This window comes from Salmo trutta, chromosome 13 (assembly GCF_901001165.1).
Source record: "Salmo trutta chromosome 13, fSalTru1.1, whole genome shotgun sequence".
In the NCBI taxonomy this organism is placed as follows: Eukaryota; Metazoa; Chordata; class Actinopteri; order Salmoniformes; family Salmonidae; genus Salmo; species Salmo trutta.
In genome coordinates this window covers 50,143,202-50,170,345 of record NC_042969.1, presented here as the reverse complement: position 1 = coordinate 50,170,345, position 27,144 = coordinate 50,143,202, and the positions used below count along the sequence as shown (strand labels likewise).

Genomic DNA, 27,144 nt, shown 5'->3' with positions numbered 1-27,144 from the left:
TCTTTTTCAGTATGAGGTCTGGGACATAAGCCATGGGATTTTCTTTGCCATATTACTTTTTCAGCAGCTTTTCTCTTTCCATCTCCCTGTTTCTTTTCGTTAAAGTTCCTTGCCACCTCGTCTAGGTGGGCTTTCACCCTTATTCTTCCTGACTTCTTCCTTACTAGCTGCTTTTCTAGCTCTGAGCAGCTCTTTCACTTTGTTCTTTTCCAACATTTCTCTTTCTTTCCTCTCCATTTTCTCCTGCTTTGCCCTGACTATCTGGGCAATTTTAATTTCCATCTGAAAGAGAAAGTCCATATATGTTACACAGTGATCTGAGATATTATTGTTACTACTTCTCTAGCATGCAGACAACTTAATCCATGGAATCTGATAGTGTAACCATTAGGAGGTGGGTTGTGACCTCCCTGAACTGTGACTGATTAAATTGAGTACTGTATCTGCGCCTGCTCTTGCTCTCTGAACCTCAGGACAGTCTGCATCTGGGACAGCTTTACAGTACGTGTGAGCCTCCTTCATCCTCTCCACCATATCTATCTTCTCTATTGCCCATCTGTCTTTCTCCATTTGCATTTTTTTAATTTCACTATTCTTTCTCTCCCACTCCCCCGTAAGCTCCAACCTCTCCTTGTCCATCTGTCATCCCTTCTTTTCTTGTCCATGCAGGTTCAGAATCCTTCTCTTTTCTCATTCCAGAGCCTCTATCGCGCTCTCCTTTTCTCTCAGCTCAATCATCCACACCTCTGCTGCCTGCGTGTTCCTCCTCTTAATCTCCTCCTCCTCCTCCTCATCCTCCTTCATCCATCTTTACCCCCGTTGATCCCAGAGGCTTCATAGGCCAGCCTTGGCCCGTCTCCAAACTTTCCTCCTTCCAGCCTACTAGTGTCTGATTCCACTCCTGGTCTGCTGAGGCCAAAGCTGTTTTCAAACCATTTATTCTGAGGTTCCATCCATTCCTCTCTCTCACCCTTTCCTTCTCCACCATTTCCTTCTCCACCATTTCCTTCTCCACCATTTCCTTCTCCACCATTTCCTTCTCCACCATTTCCTTCTCCACCCTTTCATTCTCAGCTAACAGTATGTTGTTCTCCACTGTCACCTTCCATAACTTGACTTGGACAAGGACATCTTCACCTATGCTAACTTGTCCACCAACGTTTATGTGTCGGCTGCTGCTTGTCCAACACCTTTTTCACCCTTTCATTCTCAGCTAACAGCCTCGTGTTTTCCACGGGCAACTTCCCTATCTTGGCCAAGTGCAGTATCTTCTCCATCGTCACCTTTGTCATCTTGACTTCTATCTTTTCTTTGTCTGCCATTTAAGCTTTCTCTCTGTTTCTCCAACATCTCTCCCTTTCATTCTCAGCTAAAAGCTTGGTACTCTCCACTGTCACCTCTCCTAACTTGGCCAAGTTCAGTATGTTCTGAACCTTCAGCTTTGCCATCTTAAGCTCCGTATTTTTTCTGTCTGACACTTCACTTTGTCTCTGTTTCTCAAACAACTCTCTCTCTAGCTTCCATTGGTAGTGGTGTACCTCAATAGAAGCCTCATTCTCCCTGATCTGTCTAAGCAACTCTTTAATTAGCCTTTCTCTTTCTTGCCCTGGTTCCACCCTCACCTTGTTGACTTTCTCCAACACCTCTCTATCCAGCTTCCATCGATTGTGTTCTACCTTGTGTCATGGACGAATCAGAATTAGTTGGGTAACATAGATAATTAAGATGTTTTATTAGTATAATATGCTTATTTGAGGTACTTGTCATTAGAAAGTGTCCATTGGACTCTGGTGTCTTTTCAGTTGCACGTCTCCCTTAGCTGAGGCTCAGACACTTGTGGCCCAGAGAGGGGAGAGGTCAGACTTGTCGTCATGGGAATGTGTCTTTACCTATGCTTAAACCATGTGAAGGGATGGCGTGATTACTGGGGAACCAATGACTTGTCTCCACAATGTCTGTGAGCAAGTCACACCCTCCTTTTCCTTATTGTGGGGAGGTTTATGGCAGTGTCTGGGACCATGGTCTCTTAGATCTCACACTTATCCTGTGATAATATATGGCCTAGAGGCTCACTCCCTCCAGTGAGCCTGTCCAGGAGTGGGGTCAAGAGGGGGTTTGCTTGAGATGGGAGTATCTAGAGGTGACAATTGATATATGCCATTGGATGAAATAGTTCTGTTCAATACCGTACCAGGGAGGGACAGTTCTAAGGGGACCAGATACTGGGCTATACAATGAACCCTGTTGACATAGCAGTTACTGTCTGATGTGTTTTATGGATATCTGTCATACAAAACGTAACCTTTGTGAACTGTTACTAAGTATCTGTGGTTTGTCAATGTACGTTGAAGGGGCTGTATTGTTGCTATAAAAGATCCCTGTAGCCATTCTGCAATCACCTCATTAAATGATTCATTCGAGAGAATGCATTATTGGGGGTCAAGAACTTTTGCAAAAGTATCTTAAGTATTAAAGATGTAGTTTTAACTCGGACTGGTGTGTTTGTAAATCCTCATTTGGTAATGCGGAAATTAGCCACCACACTTGTTACAAGTCTCAATCTCCTTTCTCATTCTCAGCAGCCCATCCATGTCTTTCTTTCTCTCATTACTGCCTCATCTTGTTGCCTTTCTCCATCTCTTCACTTTCAGTAAATTATTTATCCAGCTCACAGACCCCTCTCTGCATGGAGAAACATGTATTCGTTTTATTTATTTGATTTGTTCCTATCATTTTCTTAAAACTGACCATGCCAGATTTTTGACTTGAGTTACCCTAAGGATAATTGGTATTACCCAGTAAATGCTAGTGAGTTAGGCAATTTTTTTCTGACCAGCGTTGGCCAGATTCAGTCTCACCTCCGCGAATTCCGTCCAATTACAGAGTTAAAAAAGTAGACACTTGAAGTTATAGTTTAGTGAATGGATAGATTTTTTTTTCGTCGGTTCTTCTGGTTCTTGTAACATTCTAGGGTTCTAATATTTAGCCAAGGAATGTAGCCTAATTGTTCCATCATAATGAGATTGGAATTGTGGTTTGTATTCTGGCCAAAAATCTCTGAATTCTAAAGATATTAGAATGATATTTAAAACAATCTTACTGACCTTAAACATAGAATTACACAATTCTAGCTCATGGATGAGGTATCAAATTAATAAATCATTAATTCTCAGGCAAATAAATTAGGTTTATTTCAAATAGATTCAAAATAAAGATGACTTTGTAAGTAATTAAATGTCGCATATTTTTTTTAGAAAAAAAAATAGTCATGTAGGCTATATAGTACGGTATGGTTCGCCACTGGGCTTCTTGAAGGTGGTTAGAGAAAATGAAAGAGGAAAAATATTTTTGCCATATGCAAATTATTTGAAAACCTACCAAAATCACCTCGAAAAGCAGATAGTCTTTGAAACATGTAGCATTTCTAATAAGTTATATGACCTAAAGCAGTACACTTAACAGTCTTGGGGACTGAGAGCGAGAGAGAATGAAAGTCAGAGAGAGAGAGTAGGCAACGTGTGGGCGAGAGAGTGCGAGAGAGAGAGAGAGAGAGAGCGGAAAGTGACACATGCTCTACCCGCTCTTTATCATTAGCTGTCAGACAGATGCTTGCGACAGTCGGAGAGTTAGAGTTTCGGAGGAAGGACAACGGGGACTATAGAACAGACCGATCAAAAGATATGGAGTGGCAGTCGATTTTTGTCGCCAACTGAGAGCCGTCTGGTGAGAGTTGAGCTTGTTTCGTTCCTATACACAGTGTTATTTATTACTCAGATATCGTTTGAACAGCTCTTGCGCAATGGAGCCCTAAATAGTTGCATGTTTTCTTTAAAAAAGAGAACCGTTTTATACTTTGGAGACGTTGGAAACTTTACAGATGAGCAACAAGAGAAATGGAAACAATTTGGGGGAAATCCACTGAATAACAATGATTCAACAATGTCAGCCCATTGGTCACAGACTTCAGTTCAATGTTTAGTTTTGATTTATATTTGGTTGAGTTGTTAACGAACGTGAATTCAACCTGAAATCAACAAAACATGTCACCATGTCATTGGATTTAGGTCAAAAGTTGTGTGAAAAAAAAATGTTTTCCAGGTTGACTCAAGGTCATCAAATTGACATTTTTGCTTGAAATGAGTGGAAAGAACATTGATTCAACCGGTTTTTGCCCAGTGGAACGGGTCTTAACACTTACCATAGCCCTTTCTGCTGTCAAAAAAGGGTGACTTTAAGAGCTTGAGGGGGCACACCACAACACTGACAGCCTGACACACAACACACACACACACACACACACACACACACTGAACCTCGAGACATGCTGTCGAACGAGAGCTGCGAGAACAGCACCCATATCCACACGGACGGGAACCCGGTAGTGAGCACGGTGATGTTCATCCTGGGGGTGATGGGGAACTTCATTGCCCTGGCCATCCTGGGGGTCCACCAGAAGGAGCGGCGCACCAAGTCCTCCGTCTTCTGCATCCTGGTGACGGGACTGGCCCTGACTGACCTGCTGGGAACCTGCTTCCTCAGCCCCTTGGTGTTTGTGTGCTACGCCCGCCAGCGATCCCTGCTGGGGCTCACTGGAGACAAGGGACTCTGTGGCCTCTTCGCCTTTGCCATGACCTTCTTCGGCCTGGCCTCCATGCTCATCCTCTGTGCCATGGCCGTGGAGCGCTGCCTGGCCATCAGCCACCCTTATTTTTACTCCAAGTGCGTCCGACGCAGCTTCGCTAAGGTGGCCCTCCTGCTTATCTACGTCTTCACCTGCGCCTTCTGTGTTTTGCCATTCTTCGGCTACGGCCGCCACAAGCAGTACTGCCCGGGCACGTGGTGCTTCATCAAGATGGAGGCGGCGGGCGAGGGGGCGGACGAAGAGAGGAAGGTTCTGGCGTTCTCGCTGTCCTACGCCTCGGTCATGGCGCTGCTGATTGTGGCGGTGTTTGTGTGCAACGGCTCGGTGATCGTCAGCCTGTGCCGGATGCACCGAAGCCAGATGACACGGCGTGGTTCGGTGGTGAACGGAGGGAGGAAGAGGAAGATGAGTCTGGGCTGGTTCGGACAGGGGGAGGAGGAGATGGACCACCTGATGCTGCTGGCCTCCATGACGGTCATCTTCGTTGTCTGCTCCTTGCCGCTCACTGTGAGTTGACCTCTGACCTCTCTCTCTCTCTGACCCATATCCCTATGTGTTTGTTGTTGTGTGTGTTCGTTTATGAGTGTGCATGTTTGCGTGCATACGTGTGGCCCCAAGCTATGACTGACACACGTTCTGTGACTTATCTGCGACTCAAACTCTGTGTGACTCACTGTATTTACTCACTTTTCCTGTGACCGAGTGACCTCTCTCTTTTGTGTCTCTTCAATTGTCTTATCCTCTCTGTCTGGATCTCTCTGTATGTGATTCTGTCTGATACCTAAGTCATGACCCTGCAGTACACTGTCATACTGTGGCTATTAGACATTCAAAACCACTTCGCTCAGCTCCTGATCTCTCTCTATACACACGTTCTGTGTAAACAATGGCATGCTGTGCCATCTCACTCACTGTTAGATCGCTTCAGTGTCTTGATATTGAAGTGAAATTAAGAACCACAGTGCTTTTGAGGAAGTAACAGATTTGGGAGAAACCTTTGTTCCAAGAAAGAAACTGTTTAAAAAAAATATGCGGGCCTGTCTCTTTTCCTCTACTCCCATGGGGCCGTTCCTTAGGACATATCCAATGCCCAGAGAGGTTTGGTTGCGTGGTTGCATAACCAGACCGTCATTTGGATTGTAAATAAACCCGACCGTTGATGTTTGGCTACTCTAATTGAGAGGGGTGTGCTAAACCTGCCAGCCCTGGAGGACTGGATCTGGCCCCTCCCTTCCCAGAGGGCTGTGGGGCGGGTCTCTGCTTGTGGGTGCTGTTCAGTGGGTTTGACACTGAGCTGGGGAGGCACCCTCCTGTCCCTGTCACTTCTGGCTGTTACCACACACACACACAGACACACACACAGACACACACACAGACACACACACACACACAGACACACACACACACACACACACACACCACACACACACACACACTGTACATATAGACATTTGTTGAAATACTGATAAAGTGAGGGTTGAAACCAAAACAATCTATGTTTTGCTGAAAGTCACTGTTTGAGTGTAAAGATATAAGCCTGCTATCCTTGATTACACACGAAATAAGCTTGCCAGTTTCCTGTGATTTAAGTTCAATCATTGATTTGTGCTACTAAGTACAGTTGAGTAATGACATTCCAGTTGCAAACTAGTTAAAGAGTAACTCCAAGGAATGAGGATAATTGACTGTAATGTCAACTGTTGCCCTTTTTCTTTGAGTCATTCCATACCAATCTTCACCCCGAGGTCTCTCTGCTGCCTGTGGGTAATACTCCATGATGAGACAGAAAGATGACAGAGCGGTTTTTAAGGTACTGTCTTGTTGCAGTCTGTCAGGATCTGTGGTTGATACCTTAGGGAAATATGCCGTCCCGTCCTGACTCCTGAGTCACTTCTTGGACCAGACGGTATCTGTGGGGGTAGAATTTCCTCCAATCTCCAGCAATGATTTGGCATACTTGTTGAAATTCAAATCTAACCAAATACTACTAAATGTGTAGATAGAGTCACTTTGATTCATATGCAGATGGTAAGAAAGATTACCCTGCAGGTTGGGCCTGTGATACCCGCTAAGCCCCCCCCCCCCCCCCCCCCCCCCCCAAAAAAAAAGATATATAAAAGGGAACTCAGTCTGGGTCTCAACTTACTGTTGAGACTTACACGGAACCCAAACCGGCTGCGCACGTGTGCCGTCGTGCGCCATCGTGCATACATTTATTTTATCCCCCTACACCAAACGCGATCACGACACGCAGGTTAAAATATCAAAACAAACTCTGAACCAATGACATTAATTTGGGGACAGGTCGAAAAGCATTAAACATTTATGGCAATTTAGCTTGCACTTGCTAGCTAATTTGTCCTATAAAATCTAGCTTGCTGTTGCTAGATAATTTGGCCTGGGATATAAACATTAGGTTGTTAATTTACCTGAAATGCACAAGGTCCTCTAATCCGACAATTAATCCACACATAAAACGATCAACCGAATAGTTTCTAGTCATCTCTCCTCCTTCCAGGCTTTTTCATTGTTTAACTTATATGGTGATTGGCATCTAAACTTTCATAGTATTACCACGACAACCGGCAACAATTCGTCTTTCAATCACCCACGTGGGTATAACCAATGAGGAGATGGCATGTGGGTACCTGCTTCTATAAACCAATGAGGAGATGGGAGAGGCAGGACTTGCAGCGCGATCTGCGTCAGAAATAAGAATGACTTCCATTTTAGCCCTTGGCAATGCAGACGCTCGTTGACGTGCGTGTGCAGTGTGGGTGCAATAATTGAATAACATAGATTCCTAAATTTATTTTGCAACGAGAGCAGTGTAGTCAGGGTATTAGAATAGTAGAATATTCAAGGTGCAAATTTACTTGTGCATCAGCAGTTTCTCTCTTGTTTCTCTTGACAGTCATTCAATTAGGTGTCAGCTAACAATTTTTAGATTGGTAAGTTAGTCTAACCAGCTATCTAAACTTGTAGTAATCAAGGCCAAATACCGACCAGGCACGCAGGGCACGTTAAGGCCGTTAATCTGGTGAATAATTGAATAGCCTGTTATTAAGGAATCACCCAACTGACTGACTCACACACCACCTCAAACATGCCACACTGCGTGTGTGTGTGTGCTGTGTGAACGTGACTATGAGTGGATTAGAGAGAGGTCATAGAGGAGTGTGTATAGGATGAGATCAGTGCAGTTCAGCACAGTGCATGTCAACGCAGCAGTCTCTCTCTCCTCCCAGCTAAGCCCTGCTGCTTTGCCTACAGACCTGTAGTTAAGACACGGGTTTAGAGTGTAAGACTGCTGGAACATGATGGAAACCTGAGCAAGAGGAGATGCAGGATGGAGGAAAGAAACTACTCTAGTTTCTATAATTCCCTCTTTAATATGGTCAAGTGGCAATGGGATAGAGAGTCTAATTTATGTAATAGACTTACCACTCCTGTCAATACTGAGCACACGTACATACAGTACAGTCCACACACACACACACACACACACACACACACACACACACACACACACACACACACACACACACACACACACACACACACACACACACTGTCCAATTCTTATTAATGGAACGCAAACACGTTGATGTAACACGATACAGCAGAGTACAATGCCAGGCACTGAAGAATAGATGCTTTTTCTCACAGCAGTCTACTTTCAGCACCGCCATAAAGCTCTAGTGAGGCTGGCTGGAACAAGTGAATGTGAGGGAGATGGAAAGAAGTGATAAATGTGGTGCATTGGAGCTGATAAGAGGAGGATGTGTTAGCTTTCAATCTGCCTACTCTGGAAGGAATGGATGGGGTGAGGGAGGGAGAGGGAGGGAGAGGGAGGCAGAGGGAGGGAGAGGGAGATTGAAAACCAGAAAAAGTAGAGAAGAGATGAGTAACCAGCTGGACTGATGCTGATGGATACAGTGTAGGTAGGTCATATTCATGGAGAAGAGATGAGTAACCAGCTGGACTGATGCTGATTGATACAGTGTAGGTAGGTCATATTCATGGAGAAGAGATGAGTAACCAGCTGGACTGATGCTGATTGATACAGTGTAGGTAGGTCATATTCATGGAGAAGAGATGAGTAACCAGCTGGACTGATGCTGATTGATACAGTGTAGGTAGGTCATATTCATGGAGAAGAGATGAGTAACCAGCTGGACTGATGCTGATTGATACAGTGTAGGTAGGTCATATTCATGGAGAAGAGATGAGTAACCAGCTGGACTGATGCTGATGGATACAGTGTAGGTAGGTCATATTCATGGAGAAGAGATGAGTAACCAGCTGGACTGATGCTGATGGATACAGTGTAGGTAGGTCATATTCATGGAGAAGAGATGAGTAACCAGCTGGACTGATGCTGATTGATACAGTGTAGGTAGGTCATATTCATGGAGAAGAGATGAGTAACCAGCTGGACTGATGCTGATGGATACAGTGTAGGTAGGTCATATTCATGGAGAAGAGATGAGTAACCAGCTGGACTGATGCTGATGGATACAGTGTAGGTAGGTCATATTCATGGAGAAGAGATGAGTAACCAGCTGGACTGATGCTGATGGATACAGTGTAGGTAGGTCATATTCATGGAGAAGAGATGAGTAACCAGCTGGACTGATGCTGATGGATACAGTGTAGGTAGGTCATATTCATGGAGAAGAGATGAGTAACCAGCTGGATTGATGCTGATTGATACAGTGTAGGTAGGTCATATTCATGGAGAAGAGATGAGTAACCAGCTGGACTGATGCTGATTGATACAGTGTAGGTAGGTCATATTCATGGAGAAGAGATGAGTAACCAGCTGGACTGATGCTGATGGATACAGTGTAGGTAGGTCATATTCATGGAGAAGAGATGAGTAACCAGCTGGACTGATGCTGATGGATACAGTGTAGGTAGGTCATATTCATGGAGAAGAGATGAGTAACCAGCTGGACTGATGCTGATTGATACAGTGTAGGTAGGTCATATTCATGGAGAAGAGATGAGTAACCAGCTGGACTGATGCTGATTGATACAGTGTAGGTAGGTCATATTCATGGAAAACGCTCCGTGACAACTAACGTGAAGTTTGTAGGAGCATATCAAATTTGGTGGAAAATGAAAGCTAAGAGTCAATTATATATATATATTTTTCTATGAAGGCATATATCAATTCTTTAAACATTTTCCATCCTAAAAATTAGGAATAGGAAAAGTCTTTCTGGTCAACCGGATGGAAAAGGGGTATTTGCCTTCTGTAAGTTTAAGAAATGCTGCCTAGTGTCTTGTCATTCTGTCACCAAAAATATTTAAAGTTTACAGAAGTAGCAATTAAAGCTAGACCTACCGATTAGTTAGTGTTTTAACTGAAACCAATTTGGTTTATGATTTATTAAGTGATTAAAATGTGTCATTCGGTTACCAAATCGGTAACAGAATGACCAGAAAATCTGTAACAAAATGACTGCAACTGAATTGGCTACAATGGGAATTCATAGTAGTCACCAAGTCACAAGGTACAGTACAGTATAAAAAAGTAGAGTATAGGACAGTACAGTACAGTAAAGCACACTAGAGTAGAGTACAGTATTTTTTAGTGTACTGTACTCTACTGAACAATACAGTACTCTACATGGCTGTGCTGGGTTCTGCTGTGCTGTACTCTACTCTACTGTGCTAGTCTGTGATGTCCAAACGTGTCTATGATTATAGTCTAGGTGTCTATGATTGGTACAAATTTGGTCTTGTTTGGGGCTCATTAGAACAATAGCCAATGTGTAGAATAATACCCAAGCATGAGGATATTACATTTTTCTACCTTCGTGTACCTATTCAGGATATCACCATGAAGAGAATGACATTCATAATTATGCATTTCTGTATAGTACAGATCAGGGACCCATGATGTCGTTCTGTTACCATCATTCTGTTATTGCAGAGGTGTTAAACTCATGCCATGGGGGGCCTAGTGTCTGCAGGTTTTTCCTTTCAAGACCTAGACAACCAGGTGAGGGGAGTTCTTTACTAATTAGTGACCTTAATTCATCAATTAAGTACAGTCGTGACCAAAAGTTTTGAGAATGACACAAATATTAATTTCCACAAACTTTGCTGCTTCAGTGTCTTTAGATATTTTTGTCAGATGTTACTATGGAATACTGAAGTATAATTACAAGCATTTCATAAGTGTCAAAGGCTTTTATTGACAATTACATGAAGTTGATACAAAGAGTCAATATTTGCAGTGTTGACCCTTCTTTTTCAAGACCTCTGCAATCTGCCCTGGCATAGTGTCAATTCACTTCTGGGCCACATCCTGACTGATGGCAGCCCATTCTTGCATAATCAATGCTTGGAGTTTGTCAGAATGTGTGGGTTTTTGTTTGTCCACCCGCCTCTTGAGGATTCACCACAAGTTCTCAATGGGATTAAGGTCTGGGGAGTTTCCTTGCCATGGACCCAAAATATCGATGTTTTGTTCCCCTTAGTTATCACTTTTGCCTTATGGCAAGGTGCTCCATCATGGTGGAAAAGGCATTGTTTGTCACCAAACTGTTCCTGGATGGTTGGGAGAAGTTGCTCTCGGAGGATGTGTTGGTACCATTCTTTATTCATGGCTGTGTTCTTAGGCAAAATTGTGAGTGAGCCCACTCCCTTGGCTGAGAAGCAACCCCACACATGAATGGTCTCAGGATGCTTTACTGTTGGCATGACACATGACTGATGGTAGCGCTCACCTTGTCTTCTCCGGACAAGCTTTTTTTCCGGATGCCCCAAGCAATCGGAAAGGGGATTCATCAGAGAAAATGACTTTACCCCAGTCCTCAGCAGTCCAATCCCTGTACCTTTTGCAGAATATCAGTCTGTCCCTGATGTTTTTCCTGGAGAGAAGTGGCTTCTTTGCTGCCCTTCTTGACACCTCCAACAGTCTTCACCTCACTGTGCGTGCAGATGCACTCACACCTGCCTGCTGCCATTCCTGAGCAAGCTCTGTACTGGTGGTGCCCCGATCCCACAGCTGAATCAACTTTAGGAGACGGTCCTGGTGCTTGCAGGACTTTCTTGGGTGCCCTGAAGCCTTCTTCACAACAATTTAACCGCTCTCCTTGAAGTTGTTGAAGATCCAATAAATGGTTGATTTCGGTGCAATCTTACTGGCAGCAATATCCTTGCCTGTGAAGCCCTTTTTGTGCAAAGCAATGATGACGGAACGTGTTTCCTTGCAGGTAACCATGGTTAACAGAGGAAGAACAATGATTCCAAGCACCACCCTCCTTTTGAAGCTTCCAGTCTGTTATTCGAACTCAATCAGCATGACAGAGTGATCTCCAGCCTTGTCCTCGTCAACACTCACACCTGTGTTAATGAGAGAATCACCGACATGATGTCAGCTGGTCCTTTTGTGGCAGGGCTGAAATGCTGTGGAAATGTTTTTTGGGGATTCAGTTCATTTGCATGGAAAAGAGGGACTTTGCAATTAATTGCAATTCATCTGATCACTCTTCATAACATTCTCGAGTATATGCCAATTGCCATCATACAAACTGAGGTAGCAGACTTTGTGAAAATTAATATTTGTGTCATTTTCAAAACTTTTGGCCACGACTGTGCAAGGATGGAGCGGAAACCCGCAGACACTTGGTCCTCCTTGGAATGAGTTTGACAGGTTTTATCGGATGTTAATCCACTTCACTTACTGTAGTTCATTAACCAAAATAGATTTTTTCGAACTCAAGGTGTCATATCATAGCTGACACCCCAGACATCTTTGAATCTTGATTCGGAGTAAATATAGATATTTACAGAATTTTTGGAAAACGTGGTCACATAAAAAACTGAGGGAGATTTTAGTGTCATTCTGTAACCAAAATTTACATCTGTACAGTGCAATTGTGGTTAGAATAAGTCTTGTTCCCCAACACTAAATTTAATCCAGAATGAAAATGTGGTTGTTTAATTAACATTGTAGGCTCAGACCAGTGTTTGATGATGGAGTCTGTAAGTATTTATAATATCTGCTTTGTGGTTTATTGAGGAGGGAATTTTTCAGGTGTGAAAAGGTGAAATGTACAACAATGTGTAACGTAACAGGACTGCAGACATTGCACCAGCTGACAAAGTTCCCTTTTAGTCTTCTTTTCATGTTGCAATCTGGAGTCTACTTCTCAAATCCGACTCAAGGTCAGCAGCTATGTGCAGTATTGTAATTTGTTGGTCACTGCCAGACTGTATTTACCTAGGCCTCTCAGCTCTGTCCATATGGCCTTCAATTCCCTTTCACCCTGCTTTGATTTACATCCTGCATGTGGTTGCATAAAGTGTTTGTGACACGGAGCAGAATAGATTGGTATCGTTAAACGATCGCCCTTGACGCTCTGAGGGCTATTGTGAGTCACTGTGGCTGATCTATCACACCGAGATGTGACTGTGTTTTGGGATAAGGTTGTGTGTGTGTATGTAATACTTCTTGTCTGATGTGTATAAGAGCTGAAGTCCTTTTCTCTGGTGAACATTCAATGGTCTGATGCTTTTATAGATTTGATTGTAAATGTCATTGGTTATTTATAGTGCCTTGCAAAAGTATTCAGACCCCTTTCATTTCTTCTCATTTTGTTGTGTTACAAAGTGGGATTCAAATGGATTTAATTGTCATTTTGGTCAACAAAATACTCATGTTAAAGTGGAATATTATTAATATTTTTTAAAGATTAATATAAAATGAAATAAATAAAATATAGTCGTTGTGTAAGTATTCAGGCCCTTTGTTTAAGCAAGCCTAAGTTAGTTGAGGTGTAAAATTTGGCTTAACAAATCACATAAAAAGCTACATGGACTCACTCTGGGATGGCAGGGTAGCCTAATGGTTAGAGTGTTGGGCTACTAACCGAAAGGTTGCAAGTTCAAATCCCTGAGCTGACAAGGTGCAAATCTGTTGTTCTGCCTCTGAACAAGGCAGTTAACCCACTGTTCCTAGGCTGTTGTTGAAAATAAGAATTTGTTCTTAACTGACTTGCCTAGTTAAATAAAGGAAGAATCAAAAAACTCTGTTTTTTAAATGCTATGTGGATTTTTTAAAAGAAGTACCAAGGATCATTTCATTGATTTTTGAATTTTAAAATACAAAATACAGAGAATGCCAAAAGCTGTCATGAAGGCAAAGGGTGGCTACTTTGAAGAATCTCAAGTATATAATATATTAATTTATATTTATATTTAATATATTATTTCATAGTTTTGATGTCTTCACTATTATTCTACAATGTAGAAAATAGTACAAATAAAGAAACTGGTACCGGGGGACATTCAGACGAGTATTGTGAGGCCTGTGGGCATCCTAGAGCAAAACAACATATTAGTGTGTAGCCCAAAAGGTTCGGACACTACAGACAGAAGTTGGGAGATTGGCTGTACCGACTTCAGATGAATCCCATCTTTCCATAGAGGGGTCATAATAGTTTGTAGGCCAAAACGTTCGGACGCTATGGATGATTTTGTGAGAAGACTGATTTTTAGGGATGTCTCATGGTCTGACAAACACCGTTCTAGCTCTGTCCCCTTTCAATGCAGATGCGGAAGTGCGACATCGGCGGATACGGTGGATTGAGACGCATCCAATGCAAAAAAACATATCTGTAGCTTACAGTGCATTCGGAAAGTATTCAGACCCCTTCCCCTTTTCCACATTTTGTTATGTTACATTGGCAGCAAATACCGCCTTCAGTCTTTTGGGCATGGCGCTACAAGCTTGGTGCACCTGTATTTGGTGAGTTTCTCCCATTCTTCTCTGCAGATCCTCTCAACCTCTGTCAGGTTGGATGGGGAGCGTCGCTGCACAGCTATTTTCAGATCTCTCCAGAGATGTTCGATCAGGTTCAAGTCCCGGCTCTGGCTGGGCCACTCAAGGACATTCAGAGACTTGTCCCGAAGCCACCCCTGTGTTGTCTTGGCTGTGTGCTTCGAGTCGTTGTCCTGTTGAAAGGTGAACCTTCGCCCTCAGTCTGAGGTCCTTAGCGCTCTGGAGCAGGTTTTCATCAAGGATCTCTATACCTTGCTCCGTTCATCTTTCCCTCGAGTCCCTGCCTCTGAAAAGCATCCCCACAGCATGATGCTGCCACCACCATGCTTCACCGTAGGGATGGTGCCAGGTTTCCTCCAGATGTGACACTTGGCATTCAGGCCAAAGAGTTCAATATTGGTTTCATCAGTTCAGAGAATCTTGTTTCTCATGGTCTGTGAGACCTTTAGGTGCCTTTGGCAAACTCCAGGCGGGCTGTCATGTCCCTTTTACTGATGAGTGGCTTCTGTCTGGCCGCTACCATAAAGGTCTGATTGGTGGAGTGCTGTAGAGATGGTTGTCCTTCTGGAATGTTCTCCCATCTCCACAGAGGAACGCTGGAGCTCTGTCAGTGACCATCGGCCCTTCTCCCCCGATTGCTAAGTTTGGCCATGCGGCCAGCTCTAGGAAGAGTCTTGGTGGTTCCAAAATTCTTCCATTTACAAACAATGAAGGCCACTGTGTTCTTGGGAACACAGACATTTTTTTGTACCCTTCCTCAGATCTGAGCCTTGACACAATCCTGTCTCAGAGCTCTGCGGACAATTCCTTCAACCTCATGGCTTGGTTTTTGCTCTGACATGCACTGTCAACTGTGGGATCTTACATAGACAGGTGTGGGCCTTTCCAAATCATGTCCAATCAATTGAATTTACCACAGGTGGACTCCAATCAAGCTGTAGAACCATCTCAAGGATGATCAATGGAAACTGGATTCACCTGAGCTCAATTTCGAGTCTAATAGCAATGGGTCTGAATACTTATGTGAATAAGGTATTTCTGTTTTCTATTTTTAATACATTTGCCATTGACACAAAACATGTAAAACAAAATGTCAGGAAGACCTGGGAGATGCTATTGATGACGATGAATGGATAAAGATATGTTAGAATGCCAATAATCTCAGACATAAATTTATGCAGTTCAAGACCATCCATAGAGGGTAGAATATGCCAGTGAAACTGAATATCGTGCACTCAGAAATTGTATTATTCTGCTGGAGGTGTAAAGCACAAAAGGGGACATATTTTTTCATTTTTTTTATTAAAACTTTATTTAACTAGCCATGTCAGTTAAGAACAAATTCTTATTTACAATGACAGCCTACCTGATGCCATATGTTGTGGTCTTGTGAAGTCTGGCTGAATTCTGGCAAAGAGTATGTCCTTTTATCTCAGCAGATCTATGGGTTCTCCCTTCTCCCTGTTTTTGTTTGCTTTGAAATGTTGATACTGGAGACTGTTATCAGAAGAAACTGTGTAACCAAGCATTTAAAGTGGCTAATAAATGCATTGCCATTCATTGGAAGGTTGGTTATCCTCCCACAATCTATGGAAGAAATGTCAAGTTATGTACAGTATCACTAGATTTGTTTTAAGATTGAGGGTATACTGTGCAACTTTCATAAGGTCTGGAAGCCTTATGTGGAATACTGTACGACAAAAGGAGTCTGTATTGAAAACATGCCCATGTCAGGGGAGATTTAAGCAATCCCTAGCTGCTGGGCTGCTCATTCCTGGCCCTGGGAGTCTGCTGTACTGTTGTCACTCTGAAACACTCTGAAACACCTGAAACCAATAATGAATGTTTCACTAAGATCCTAAAGCTGAGTGGGGTGTGTTGGGTTGGGCGCTGCAGGGCCATGGACCTCTAGGGGCAGGACGGGTGACTCAGCTATATTGTGTGCAAGTAAAAAGAGCTCTACAGTACTATTAGACCTATGATATGAATTATATGGAGGGTGTAATGTTTGTGTGTTAATGTGTAGGTGTATGTTCAACTTTTGTTTTCCAAACCTTTCCCTTGAGACATAAAAATAAACCATGGGTAGGAAGTTATGTAGGGGGCTCGGGTTGGCTGGGCAGTCTGACTGAAATTTGATATAGAGCAGGTATTCCCAAACTGGGGGGTACGCACAATGCCATCGGGGGAACCCCAAATAAAAATGTGATTCACATTTTTAAAAAATATATATATTTAAAAAAATAAATAATAATTCTTCACATTTTCAAACAGTCCATTTATATTTTCCAACGGGGCTATACATTTGGGCGAGTTTTTTTCTCGCCTGAGTAGCCTCGTTTCACTGCCAAATATAAAATGAAACCAAATAACCACACAATGTCAAATACAGGTAGCCTAGTCGAATAATTAACATCCAGTCACATTAACCGTTACTCTCTCGCGGGAATTCCACTAACTGTCCGTATGTAGCCAAACGTAGCTGCTGCTGATGGCGCAAAAGCCATGACAGGGAGACATAGTGGAGTGGTAACGCAAGTGCAAGCAGTTGTTCCCAACGCCACTTGGGTACACTGCAGCATCCACCGAGAGGCTCTTGCTGCCAAGGGAATGTCTGACAGCTTAAAGATGTTTTGGACACTACGGTGAAAATGGTTAACTTTGTTAAAGCAAGGCCAGTGAACTCTCATGTATTTTCTGCGCTATGCAATGATATGGGCAGCGACCATGTAATGCTTTTACAACATACAGAGGTGTGCTGGTTATCAAGGGGCAAAGTATTGACACGTTTTTTTTTTAATTGAGAGACGAGCTTAAAGTTTTCTTTACGGACCATAATTTTCACTTGTCTGACCGCTTGCATGATGACGAGTTTCTCACACGACTGGCCTTTCTGGGTGATGTTTTTTCTCGCCTGAATGATCTGAATCTAGGATTACAGGGACTTTCTGCAACTATATTCAATGTGGGGGACAAAATTGAGGCTATGATTAAGAAGTTGGAGCTCTTAATCACACAGGTCTTTCCATCATTGTATGATTTTTTTGTGTGCAAATGAACTCAAGCTTACGGACAATGTTAAATGTGATATAGCGAAGCACCTGAGTGAGTTGGGTGTGCAATTACAGAGGTACTTTCCTGAAATGAATGACACAAACAACTGGATTCGTTATCCCTTTCATGCCCTGCCTCCAGTCCACTTACCGATATCTGAACAAGAGAGCCTCATCAAAATTGCAACAAGTGGTTCTGTGAAAATGTGAATTTAATCAGAAGCCACTGCCAGATTTCTGGATTGGGCTGCGCTCAGAGTATCCTGCCTTGGCCAAACACTCTGTTAAGACACTGATGCCCTTTGCAACCATGTACCTATGTGAGAGTGGATTCTCGGCCCTCACTAGCATTTAAACTAAATACATGCACAGACTGTGTGTGGAAAATGATTTAAGACTGAGACTGTCTCCAATACAACCCAACATTACAGAGTTATGTGCATCCTTTCAAGCAGACCCTTCTCATTAACCTGTATTGAGTTATTCACAATTTTCGATGAACAAATAAGGTTTTGTATGTAAGATGGTTAAATAAAGAGCAAAATGATTGATTATTATTATTTGTGCCCTGGTCCTATAAGAGCTCTTTGTCACTTCCCACGAGCCGGGTTGTGACAAACTCACACTCATTCTTATGTTTTAATAAATGTATCGTATAGTGTGTGTGTGGCAGGCTTACAATGATGGCAAAAAACAACATTTGAGAGCGCGCTGACCCTGGTGCTAGAGGGGGTACGCAGCTGGAGGTTGAACGTTTGAAGGATTACGGGACTATTAAAAGTTTGGGAACCATTGGTGTAAAGAACAGTGGTAATACATTGAGTATTCAACAAACTTTTGGCTGCCTTTTTGAGTGGGTAGAAATAGGTTCTAATCAACTTATCAACCAAGTATTACCCAATTCTCCACGTTGAAATGACATGGTGAGCCCAGTGGGATACAATCAAGACATCTTCATGTTGTTATTTGTAATTAATTAGGACAAGTGTCTATAATATTTATTTCACTTTGAAAATATGGAGTAGGTTGTGTAGATCGGTAGGAAAAGTGTAATCCTTTTGAGATTTAATTTTAAGGCAGCAAAATGTGATTATTGTGCAAGGGGTGTGTAAACATTCACTAGCGACTGTATCATCTCGAGGTAGTGTGTGTGTGCGTGCTTGTGTGTGTGTGTGTGTGCGTGCATGCATTGCTGCATGCATGTTCACCCTCTAGTTAGTCAAATTGTGATGAGTGTAATTGACCCACATGAAAAAATACTGTCGTGTACTATGGTAGAAATACTATAGTATTCACTGTAGTGTTTTTGTGGACTTTACTGTAGTATTCACTGTAGTGTTTTTGAAAAGTTAAGTCTGCAAATGACATGACTGTAGTGTACTGTAGTATTTACAGTTTACTATAGTATAAATACTTACTGTAGTTTTTTTTGAGAACTGTAGTATGCTGTAGTATTTACTGTATTGTTTCTGAGGAGTGTAGCAAATTCTCCATAACCTGTAGAACTGAGGTCTGCATGGATAGGTCAGAGCTTCTGCTCTTTTCTTTTAGCTAAGATAACCTCTTATCACACTGACTGAGGGATAAGAGGTTAAGAACCATGCAAGTTGATCAAAACAAACCACATTTAATTGTGAAAGATGTGGGACTGCAGCACTGCATGGTCCATTGTTTTGGTCTGTGTGTTATTGCTCAAGGGCACATTAACAGATTTTTCACCTAGTCGGCTTGGCGACCTTTCGGTTACTGGCCCAACGCTGTTAACCACTAGGCTACATGCTTCCCCTGCTGCGTACCTTATCCTGCTGTTGTCACAGTTCCGCATGTCTAGTTTGGAGTCTTCCAGAGAGTAGATGTGCTCTGTGAAAGAGATAACAAACCCACTTCCATGACCTCTCCACCTGTTATTTCCTTACTATATATGGTTAACACACGCCCATTCATCTGACAAGGCCAGACTAATAGCCTGCCTGTAGCGTGCCTTTCACCTCATTGACCCTCACCCCTATCCCTCCCCCGTACGTCCCTTAACCACCCTCTAGGGAACTACCCACATGTAGTGGGTAGGGAGCCTTCCCTGTAGCTCAGTTGGTAGAGCATGGTGTTTGCAACACCAGGGTTGTGGTTTCGATTCCCACGGGGGGCCAGCACAGGAAAAAGAAAATGTATGAAATTGTATGAAATGTATGCATTCACTACTGTAAGTCGCTCTGGATAAGAGCGTCTGCTAAATGACTAAAATGTAAATGTAAAAAACACTATAGAATACTACAGTATTTACTATAGAATTCTATAGTAAACTGCAGTATACTGTAGAATACTAAACTACACTGTAGTATCCATCGATCATGTGTAGTACTTACTATAGCATGTTATAGTATACTATAGAGTACTACAGTAAATACTACAGTGTTATCTGGAGAGAAAAAAACACTAATAAATACTACAGTAATGTCTGCAAAAATACTACACTTTTTTAATTATAGTAAATACTACAGTATTTGATTTGCATATACCCTGCCCATTCCCCTCCACCATAAGTGAGAAACCTACATGCCAAGTGTAGACCATATTGTTTTCCCTACAGGTTATTGAAAATGTGGTATTTAACTATTTCTCCAGTAGGTTTCCTGAAGGAGAAAGCCTCCACAAAAAGACTATAGTGTATACTACGATCTGCAAAAACACTACATTAATTACTGTAGTATAAACTAGTTTTCTTTTACTACAGTATTTATACTATAGTTAACTATAAGTACAGTAAACTATAATCTACAAAGACACTACATTCATTACTACAGTTTTTATACTAGAGTTAACTGTATATTTTTTTATTTTTTTATTTAACCAGGCAAGTCATTTAAGAACAAATTCTTATTTACAATGACGGCCTAGGAACAGTGGGTTAACTGCCTTGTTCAGGGGCAGAACGACAGACTTTTACCTTGTCAGCTCAGGGATTCGATCTAGCAACCTTTCGGTTACTGGCCCAACGCTCTAACCACTAGGCTTCCTGCCGCCCCTAAATATACTACAGTCAATACCACAGTAAAGTCAGCAAAAACACTACAGTGAATACTATAGTATTTATACCATAGTATACTGTAGTATTTTTTTTGTGCGGGTGAAGCATCAGTCAGGGCACTTCAGGTTACTCATCAATACAGAGATCAAAAGAGGGCAGGGTTGAAATTAGGAAAGAGGGATATGGGATCAGTGATTCTACAAGGCATTTCCATAACACTTTAGTGTATAGTAAGCACAAACGTGTTGAAATGTTAACATTGGCACCTAGATACGCAAAACCGCTATCAACATCGGTCCAAACCACTATTTAGGGCCCGGCCAAAAGATGCTTTGGTTGAATGACTCAGGTTCTAGATTGACATTTCGTACTTTGCCTTGCTCAGCAGTATAATATTGACCTGTTTTTCTGCAATTATATGTCTGTGACCTCCGTAACGTTCAAAGGATAATTTGTTAATGGCTTTTGTAATGTCCCAATGAATGTTCCAGTGATTGTACAGCCATTGACCATATGTTGACCAGCCGTTGAGGCTGACGTGCCTTGGTCATGGGTGCCAGCCTGAGAAATGTCCTTCTCTTTCAGTCTGGAAATTCCAATGTAATCACATGAACTAAGCAGATCCCGACTGTGGGATCTGTCACGCCTGCTCCCGCTCCCCGTCCCTGGCGCTCGAGGGCACCAAGCTACCCGTCTTTACACGCACCTGGCACCATCATTACGCGCAGCAGTGCTCGTTGGATTCACCTGGACTCCTTCACGTGGCTGATTGCCCCTGTATATCTGTCTGTTCCTCGGTGGTGTTCCCTGTGTCCGCGTTAATTCTTGTTACGTGTTCCTGTCCAGACGCTGTTCCTGTTCCGTTTCATGTCCGTCAGCTATTAAAACTTCACTCCCTGTACCTGCTTCTCGTCTCCTGCGTCGATCCTTTCAGAATCTGAGTGGGAAAGAAGACAAAATCTCAGAGTGACGCTGAGGCTACTTTAAGCAGAGATTAGCTTGTAAGGTAAGGAGAGCTGTTTGCTGTTCTCTGGTAATGTAATACCAACTGGCCTGAGAAAGGCATTCATCGCTCAATAATAGCTAGTGTTGCATGTGTGGGGAGAAGTCATCCAATCATCGATCCATATGAAAGTTCAGCCCTTACTGGATGGAGAGAATCCTGTAAAGGGGAGAGTGAGTGAAACACTTAGACAAGCCAGAGCCTCCATTTAGTCCCAGGTGCTCTAGGCAGGGTTTAAAGAAATCGAGAACCCCGTTGTCAGGCTCATCCAGGTCTCTGGTGGAAAGGTCACCACTGTGTTGTGATAAAAAGCCAGCCTTTGTGACCTGAACAAAAAGAATTCCATCTCTGAAGGAATTAGGACTCACACACACCAGTGCAGCAGGGTCTCTGTGTATGTCTCCACCCTCTAGATCTAGTAGTAATTGCTGTGTCCAAAGGCTCCCAGGCACAGCTTTAAATGCTGTTATGTTATGTCTCAGTGAAACACAATGTTCTGTTTAGTCTAAATAACTAACTGCTAACAGACAACTGGTTCAGAAGGGGTTTGGCAGTACCCAGACTCAGCCACCACAGATGGGGTGACGTTTGGTGCGTCACACTTTCCACCTGCCCCTGTACCCACACGTCCAATGTGTGGCACAGAGAGGGATTAACGTAAACGTATCACAGGAGCAGGAAGGATATATCCTGCAGCATAAATGTCCACCCACCCAGACTTTGTCGTTGGCATAAAGAGAATGATTGACAGTGGTGAGCTGGTGTAGATAGATCTCGAGCAGATATGGCACAGAGAGAGAAAGAGAGGGAAACTGAGGTTTGGGGAGGGAGAAGAAGAGCCAGAGGGAGAGAGAGAGAGACTATTATTGCTATTGAGAAAGGCCGCTGTAGGCAGACCTGGCTCTCAAGAGAAGACAGGCTATGTGCACACTGCCCACAAAATGAGGTGGAAACTGAGCTGCACTTCCTAACCTCCTGCCAAATGGATGACAATATTAGAGAGCTATTTCCCTCAGATTACACAGATCCACAAAAAATGTGTTAACAAACCCAATTTTGATAAACGTCACCACGAGCCTTCCTCTCATAATAGCTGGCAGCATGATGCCACCCTGTTCGTCCTATTGACCTCTGGTAGCTTCTTCACTAAGAGGTGGAGCAATCGGCTGAAGTCCTGCATGCTGATCAATGGATGGCTCGGGACTCGTTTGCTCATTTATTTACTAACAGGAGGTCCTTACCATCTGGTGGTTTGTTTGGGGTATCGATTGATTTGTTGGTCTGGTGGACGATGGAGTGGTAGATACATTGCTGTTTTTACAGAGGTTGTAGTGGGCAGTAATATTTGATATGCGAATATACAGTATATTGTATTTACATTACATGTGACTCGTAATAAAACGAAGCAGTTAGCCTATTAAAATGCTTATCTAACTCCATAAAGATAATTAGCAATACGCAAGAGACTATGGTTGTGTTACAGTAATACGCAATAAATAAATGTCTGAGAATGGAATTCTAAATACAAGCGTATTTAATGACTTTGTAAAATGAATGGACTCACATACAAGGCATAAAGCTTGAGTTACAAAGCATTACAAGGCGTTATTCCAAACATAGTCAGCGAGAGAGAGAGAGAAATCATAGCCTGAAAGGCCATGGGGTGGAGAGAGAAAGAAAGGAGAGCATCAACACAGCAGTTCAGGACCAAAAAAGAGCTAGAACAATGAATCTAAGACCCTTAAGTGTCTGAGTTTTCTGGATTCAAAATCGGAGTTGTTGTGCAATAGTATTGGTTTAAAGTTAACCTCCGATCAGCTGTCAGATCTACGTGACGTGAACTCTCCTTCTCAGAGGTGAGACAATGGGAGATCAACACAGAGAATGCTGAATTCCTAAGAGGAACTTCTTGCATACAGTTCATAAGAGTCGGGCTGCGCTATAAGGTTAAGCATAGAGAGAGGAGTGATGCACTGACATTAACCTTTACAGACCTCATTTCAAAATGTACATTCACGAAAAATAATTCCCAATGTAGTTGGTCCATTTCTTTTCCATTAGCCTTTACCTTGTAAAGGAAGAAGGATTAAGCCTCTCTCTCTCTCCTCTCTCCTCTCTCTCTCTCTCTCTCTCTCTCTCTCTCTCTCTCTCTCTCTCTCTCTCTCTCTCTATCTTCCTCCTCCTCCTCCTCCTCCAAAGCCTCTGTTTCCCTCTCGTTTCAATTCAATTCAAGGGCTTTATTGGCGTGGGAAACATATGTTAACATTGCCAAACCAAGTGAAGTAGATAAACAAATGTGAAATAAACATTTACAGTAAACATTACTCACCCAAAAGTATACAAACAGTGTTGTAACGATGTGCAAAAAGTACAAAAGGGACAATAAATAAACATGGGTTGTATTTACAATGGTGTTTGTTCTTCACTGGTTGCCCTTTTCTTGTGGCAACAGGTCACAAATCTTGCTGCTGTGATGGCACACTGCCTTAAGTTTGGGTCAGTCATAGGGGTCAGGTATTCTGCCACTGTGTACTCTCTGTTTAGGGCCAAAGAGCATTCTAGTTTGCTTTGTATTTTTGTTAATTACTTGACAGATTAGAAATAATATTTTTGTTTTCTCATGATTTGGTTGGGTCTAATTGTGTTGCTGTCCTGGGGCTCTGTTTGTGTTTGTGAACAGAGCCCCAGGACCAGCTTGCTTAGGGGACTCTTCTCCAGGTTCATTTCACTGTAGGTGATGGCTTTGTTATGGACGGTTTGGGAATTGATTCCTTTTAGGTGGTTGTAGAATTTAACGTCTCTTTTCTGGATTTTGATCATTAGCGGGTATAGGCCTATTTCTCTCTCACTCCCTGTAACGCGGTTCGTATAAAGGGGACCAAGGCGCAGCGTGTATAGTGCTCATATTCACTTTTATTATGAAGACACTAGAACAAAACGACCGACAACAGTTCCGTCAGGTGAACATACACTAAACAGAAAACAACTACCCACAAAACCCAGAAAGAAAAACCCCTACTTAAATATGATCTCTAATTAAAGGCAACGAGGTTCAGCTGCCTCCAATTAGAGATCAAACCAAACAATCCCAACATAGAAATAGAAAAACTAGAACATAAACATAGAAATATAAAACATAGAAAACCCCAAAACACCCCCTGTCACGCCCTGACCAACTCTACTATAGAAAATGACATCTTACTAGGGTCAGGACGTGACACTCCCTCTGAGCCATATCTGTTCAGGATCTGCCTACACCTTCTCACCACTGGCAATCATTATCTTGATGCCAATGACAATGGGAGGGTGGGTGGATATTTGTTTCCCATTACCCTCTACCTTTGTGTGTGTGTGTGTGTGTGTGTGTGTGTGTGTGTGTGTGTGTGTGTGTGTGTGTGTGTGTGTACACACAGTCAGGTCCCAAATGATTGGCACCCTTGATAAAAGACTGCATAAAATGTATAATACAAATATTGAGCAATATTGTATGCACATGTTTTTTTTGTACTAATACATTTGCACAGATAAAGAGATTTTGATTAACAAGTCATACAAAAAAACATGTAAAAAAGATAGCTGTCGAAATGTTTGCCACCCCTGTTTTCAATAGTCTGGCAGCCTCCCCTTGTAAGGATAAGACCTATTGGAAAACACATTGGGAGGGATCTTAGACCAGAGTTCTCAAACTTTTTGTGACCGGTGATGCCTATTGTGATAGTACATTCATCAGCGACCCCCTCATAATCAGAACACCACTCGAGTGAGATCAAAATAGCATACAAGGAGTTTTACTATTACTTTGGCAGTACATGGCCGGAACAAACCAAGTCTCGGGACCTAGGAAGAAAATGTTGTTTGCGATTTTCAAGCTAATTTCCTGCAATTCTACATATTTTGTCATGGGGCAAAGAGACTTTTTGTTGTTGCAGCTTTAAAGCTAATATCCTGCATTTCTACACATTTTGCCATGAGCAGAGAGAAAACAAATTTGTTTTAAAGCTTAAATTACAGTGCATTCATGTAAAAAAAATATATATATATTTTAAGGGAATTCAAGAAGTATTGAATTCAAAAATGTATAATTTGCTGTGTACTGTGGATACCAATATCCCAGTGAACCTCCAAGGCCATTGTTGCCCAGGGTTAAGAACATACAGTACAGTGAAGGAGATACAGTGCCTTCAGAAAGTATTCATACCCCTTGCATTTTTTCCACATTTTGTTGTGTTACGGCCTGAATTTAAAATGGGTTAAATTGAGATGTGTTGTTTCTGGCTACATACAATACTCCATAATGTCAAAGTGGAATTATGTTATTTGAAATTTTAACTAATTTAAAATGAAATTCTGAAATGTCTTGAGTCAATAAGTATTCAACCCCTTTGTTATTGCAAGTCTAAATAAGTTGAGGAGTAGAAGTGTGCTTAACAAGTCACATAATGAGTTGCATGGACAAATTACTTTGCCAAATTTTTTAGTATTACCACAGAGTTTATAAACACAGAGGCACAACATCGTGAGACATCCGGAAACACTTCTCTAAACAGACCAAACAGACCAGGCCTGGGTTTGGGGTTTGAGAAGTCAATGAGAGAAGTGAACATTTCTTCCTCAGTTGTTCATTATCTCAAACACAACCTACATTCAAGCCAATGTCTTAAGTGGTTGAACATGTTATTACTCTAACCTGGTGATAGTGACAATCTGACACGTTTTCCTTTTCGTCAAAAACAACTTTATATCAAAGGAGTGCCTTTTGATTTGACAGCCTGCACATGTGCAGTTCAACTCTACACTCTTAGAACAAAAGGTGCTATCTAGAACCAAAAAAGGGTTATTCGGCTGTCCCCATAGGATAACCCTTTGAATAACCCCTTTTGGTTCCAGGTAGAACCCTTTCTGTTCCAGGTAGAACCCTTTTGGGTTCCATATAGAACCCTCTCCACAGAGGGTTCAACCTAGAACCCAAAATATTTCTACCTGGAACCAAAAAGCGTTCTACCTGGAAACCAAAAAAGGTTATCCAATGGGGATGGCCGAAGAACCCTTTTGGAACCCTTTTTTCTAAGAGTGTAGATGACTGTTAAACCCAATGACATGTTGCTACTCATGAGCTTAGCTAGCCAACGTGGCCTACAAGTGTGATCAGGGATTTCTATTGGAGAAGCAGTTTTATCTTCAATACCAAAGTTCAAACTGTACTTTGGTATTACTTTATTGCCTTGTTGCAAACAGGATGCATGGAATATTTTGATTGTGTACAGTCTTCCTTCTTTTCATTCTGTCAGTTAGGTTTGTATTGTGGAGTAACTACAATGTTGTTGATCCATCCTCAAATTTCTCCTATCACAGCCATTAAACTCTGTAACTGTTTTAAAGTCACCATTGGCCTTATGTTGAAATCCATGAGCTTCCTTTCCAGCAACTGAGTTAGGAAGGACGCTTGTATTTCTGTAGTGACTGGGTGTATTGATACTAGCTACTCAAGCTAAAGCTCTTCAGAGACCCGTCCCTGCTGTGTGTGATGCAAGACCAGCTCAGTGTTGCAGGCTGGTGTATTTGTATTTGTTATGGATCCCCATTAGCTGCTGCCTTGGCATCAGCTACTCTTTCTGGGGT

The 27,144-nt window shown here is 42.3% G+C and overlaps 1 protein-coding gene and 1 long non-coding RNA gene across 2 annotated transcripts in view; both read left to right on the top strand.

Moving 5' to 3' along the window:
* The first annotated feature begins 3,576 nt into the window (after positions 1 to 3,576).
* Positions 3,577 to 27,144, top strand: part of LOC115205946 (prostacyclin receptor) — a 51,167-nt gene continuing 27,599 nt past the window's right edge. The window contains exon 1 of the mRNA XM_029772396.1: positions 3,577 to 5,149. Within this exon, the coding sequence (XP_029628256.1) occupies positions 4,322 to 5,149 (828 nt within the window). The 5' untranslated portion in view covers positions 3,577 to 4,321. The remainder of the gene's footprint in view (positions 5,150 to 27,144) is intronic.
* On the top strand, positions 8,213 to 10,184 carry LOC115205947 (uncharacterized). The gene is made up of 2 exons (XR_003880713.1): positions 8,213 to 9,626; positions 9,692 to 10,184. It is a non-coding gene; the product is annotated as an uncharacterized LOC115205947 (long non-coding RNA).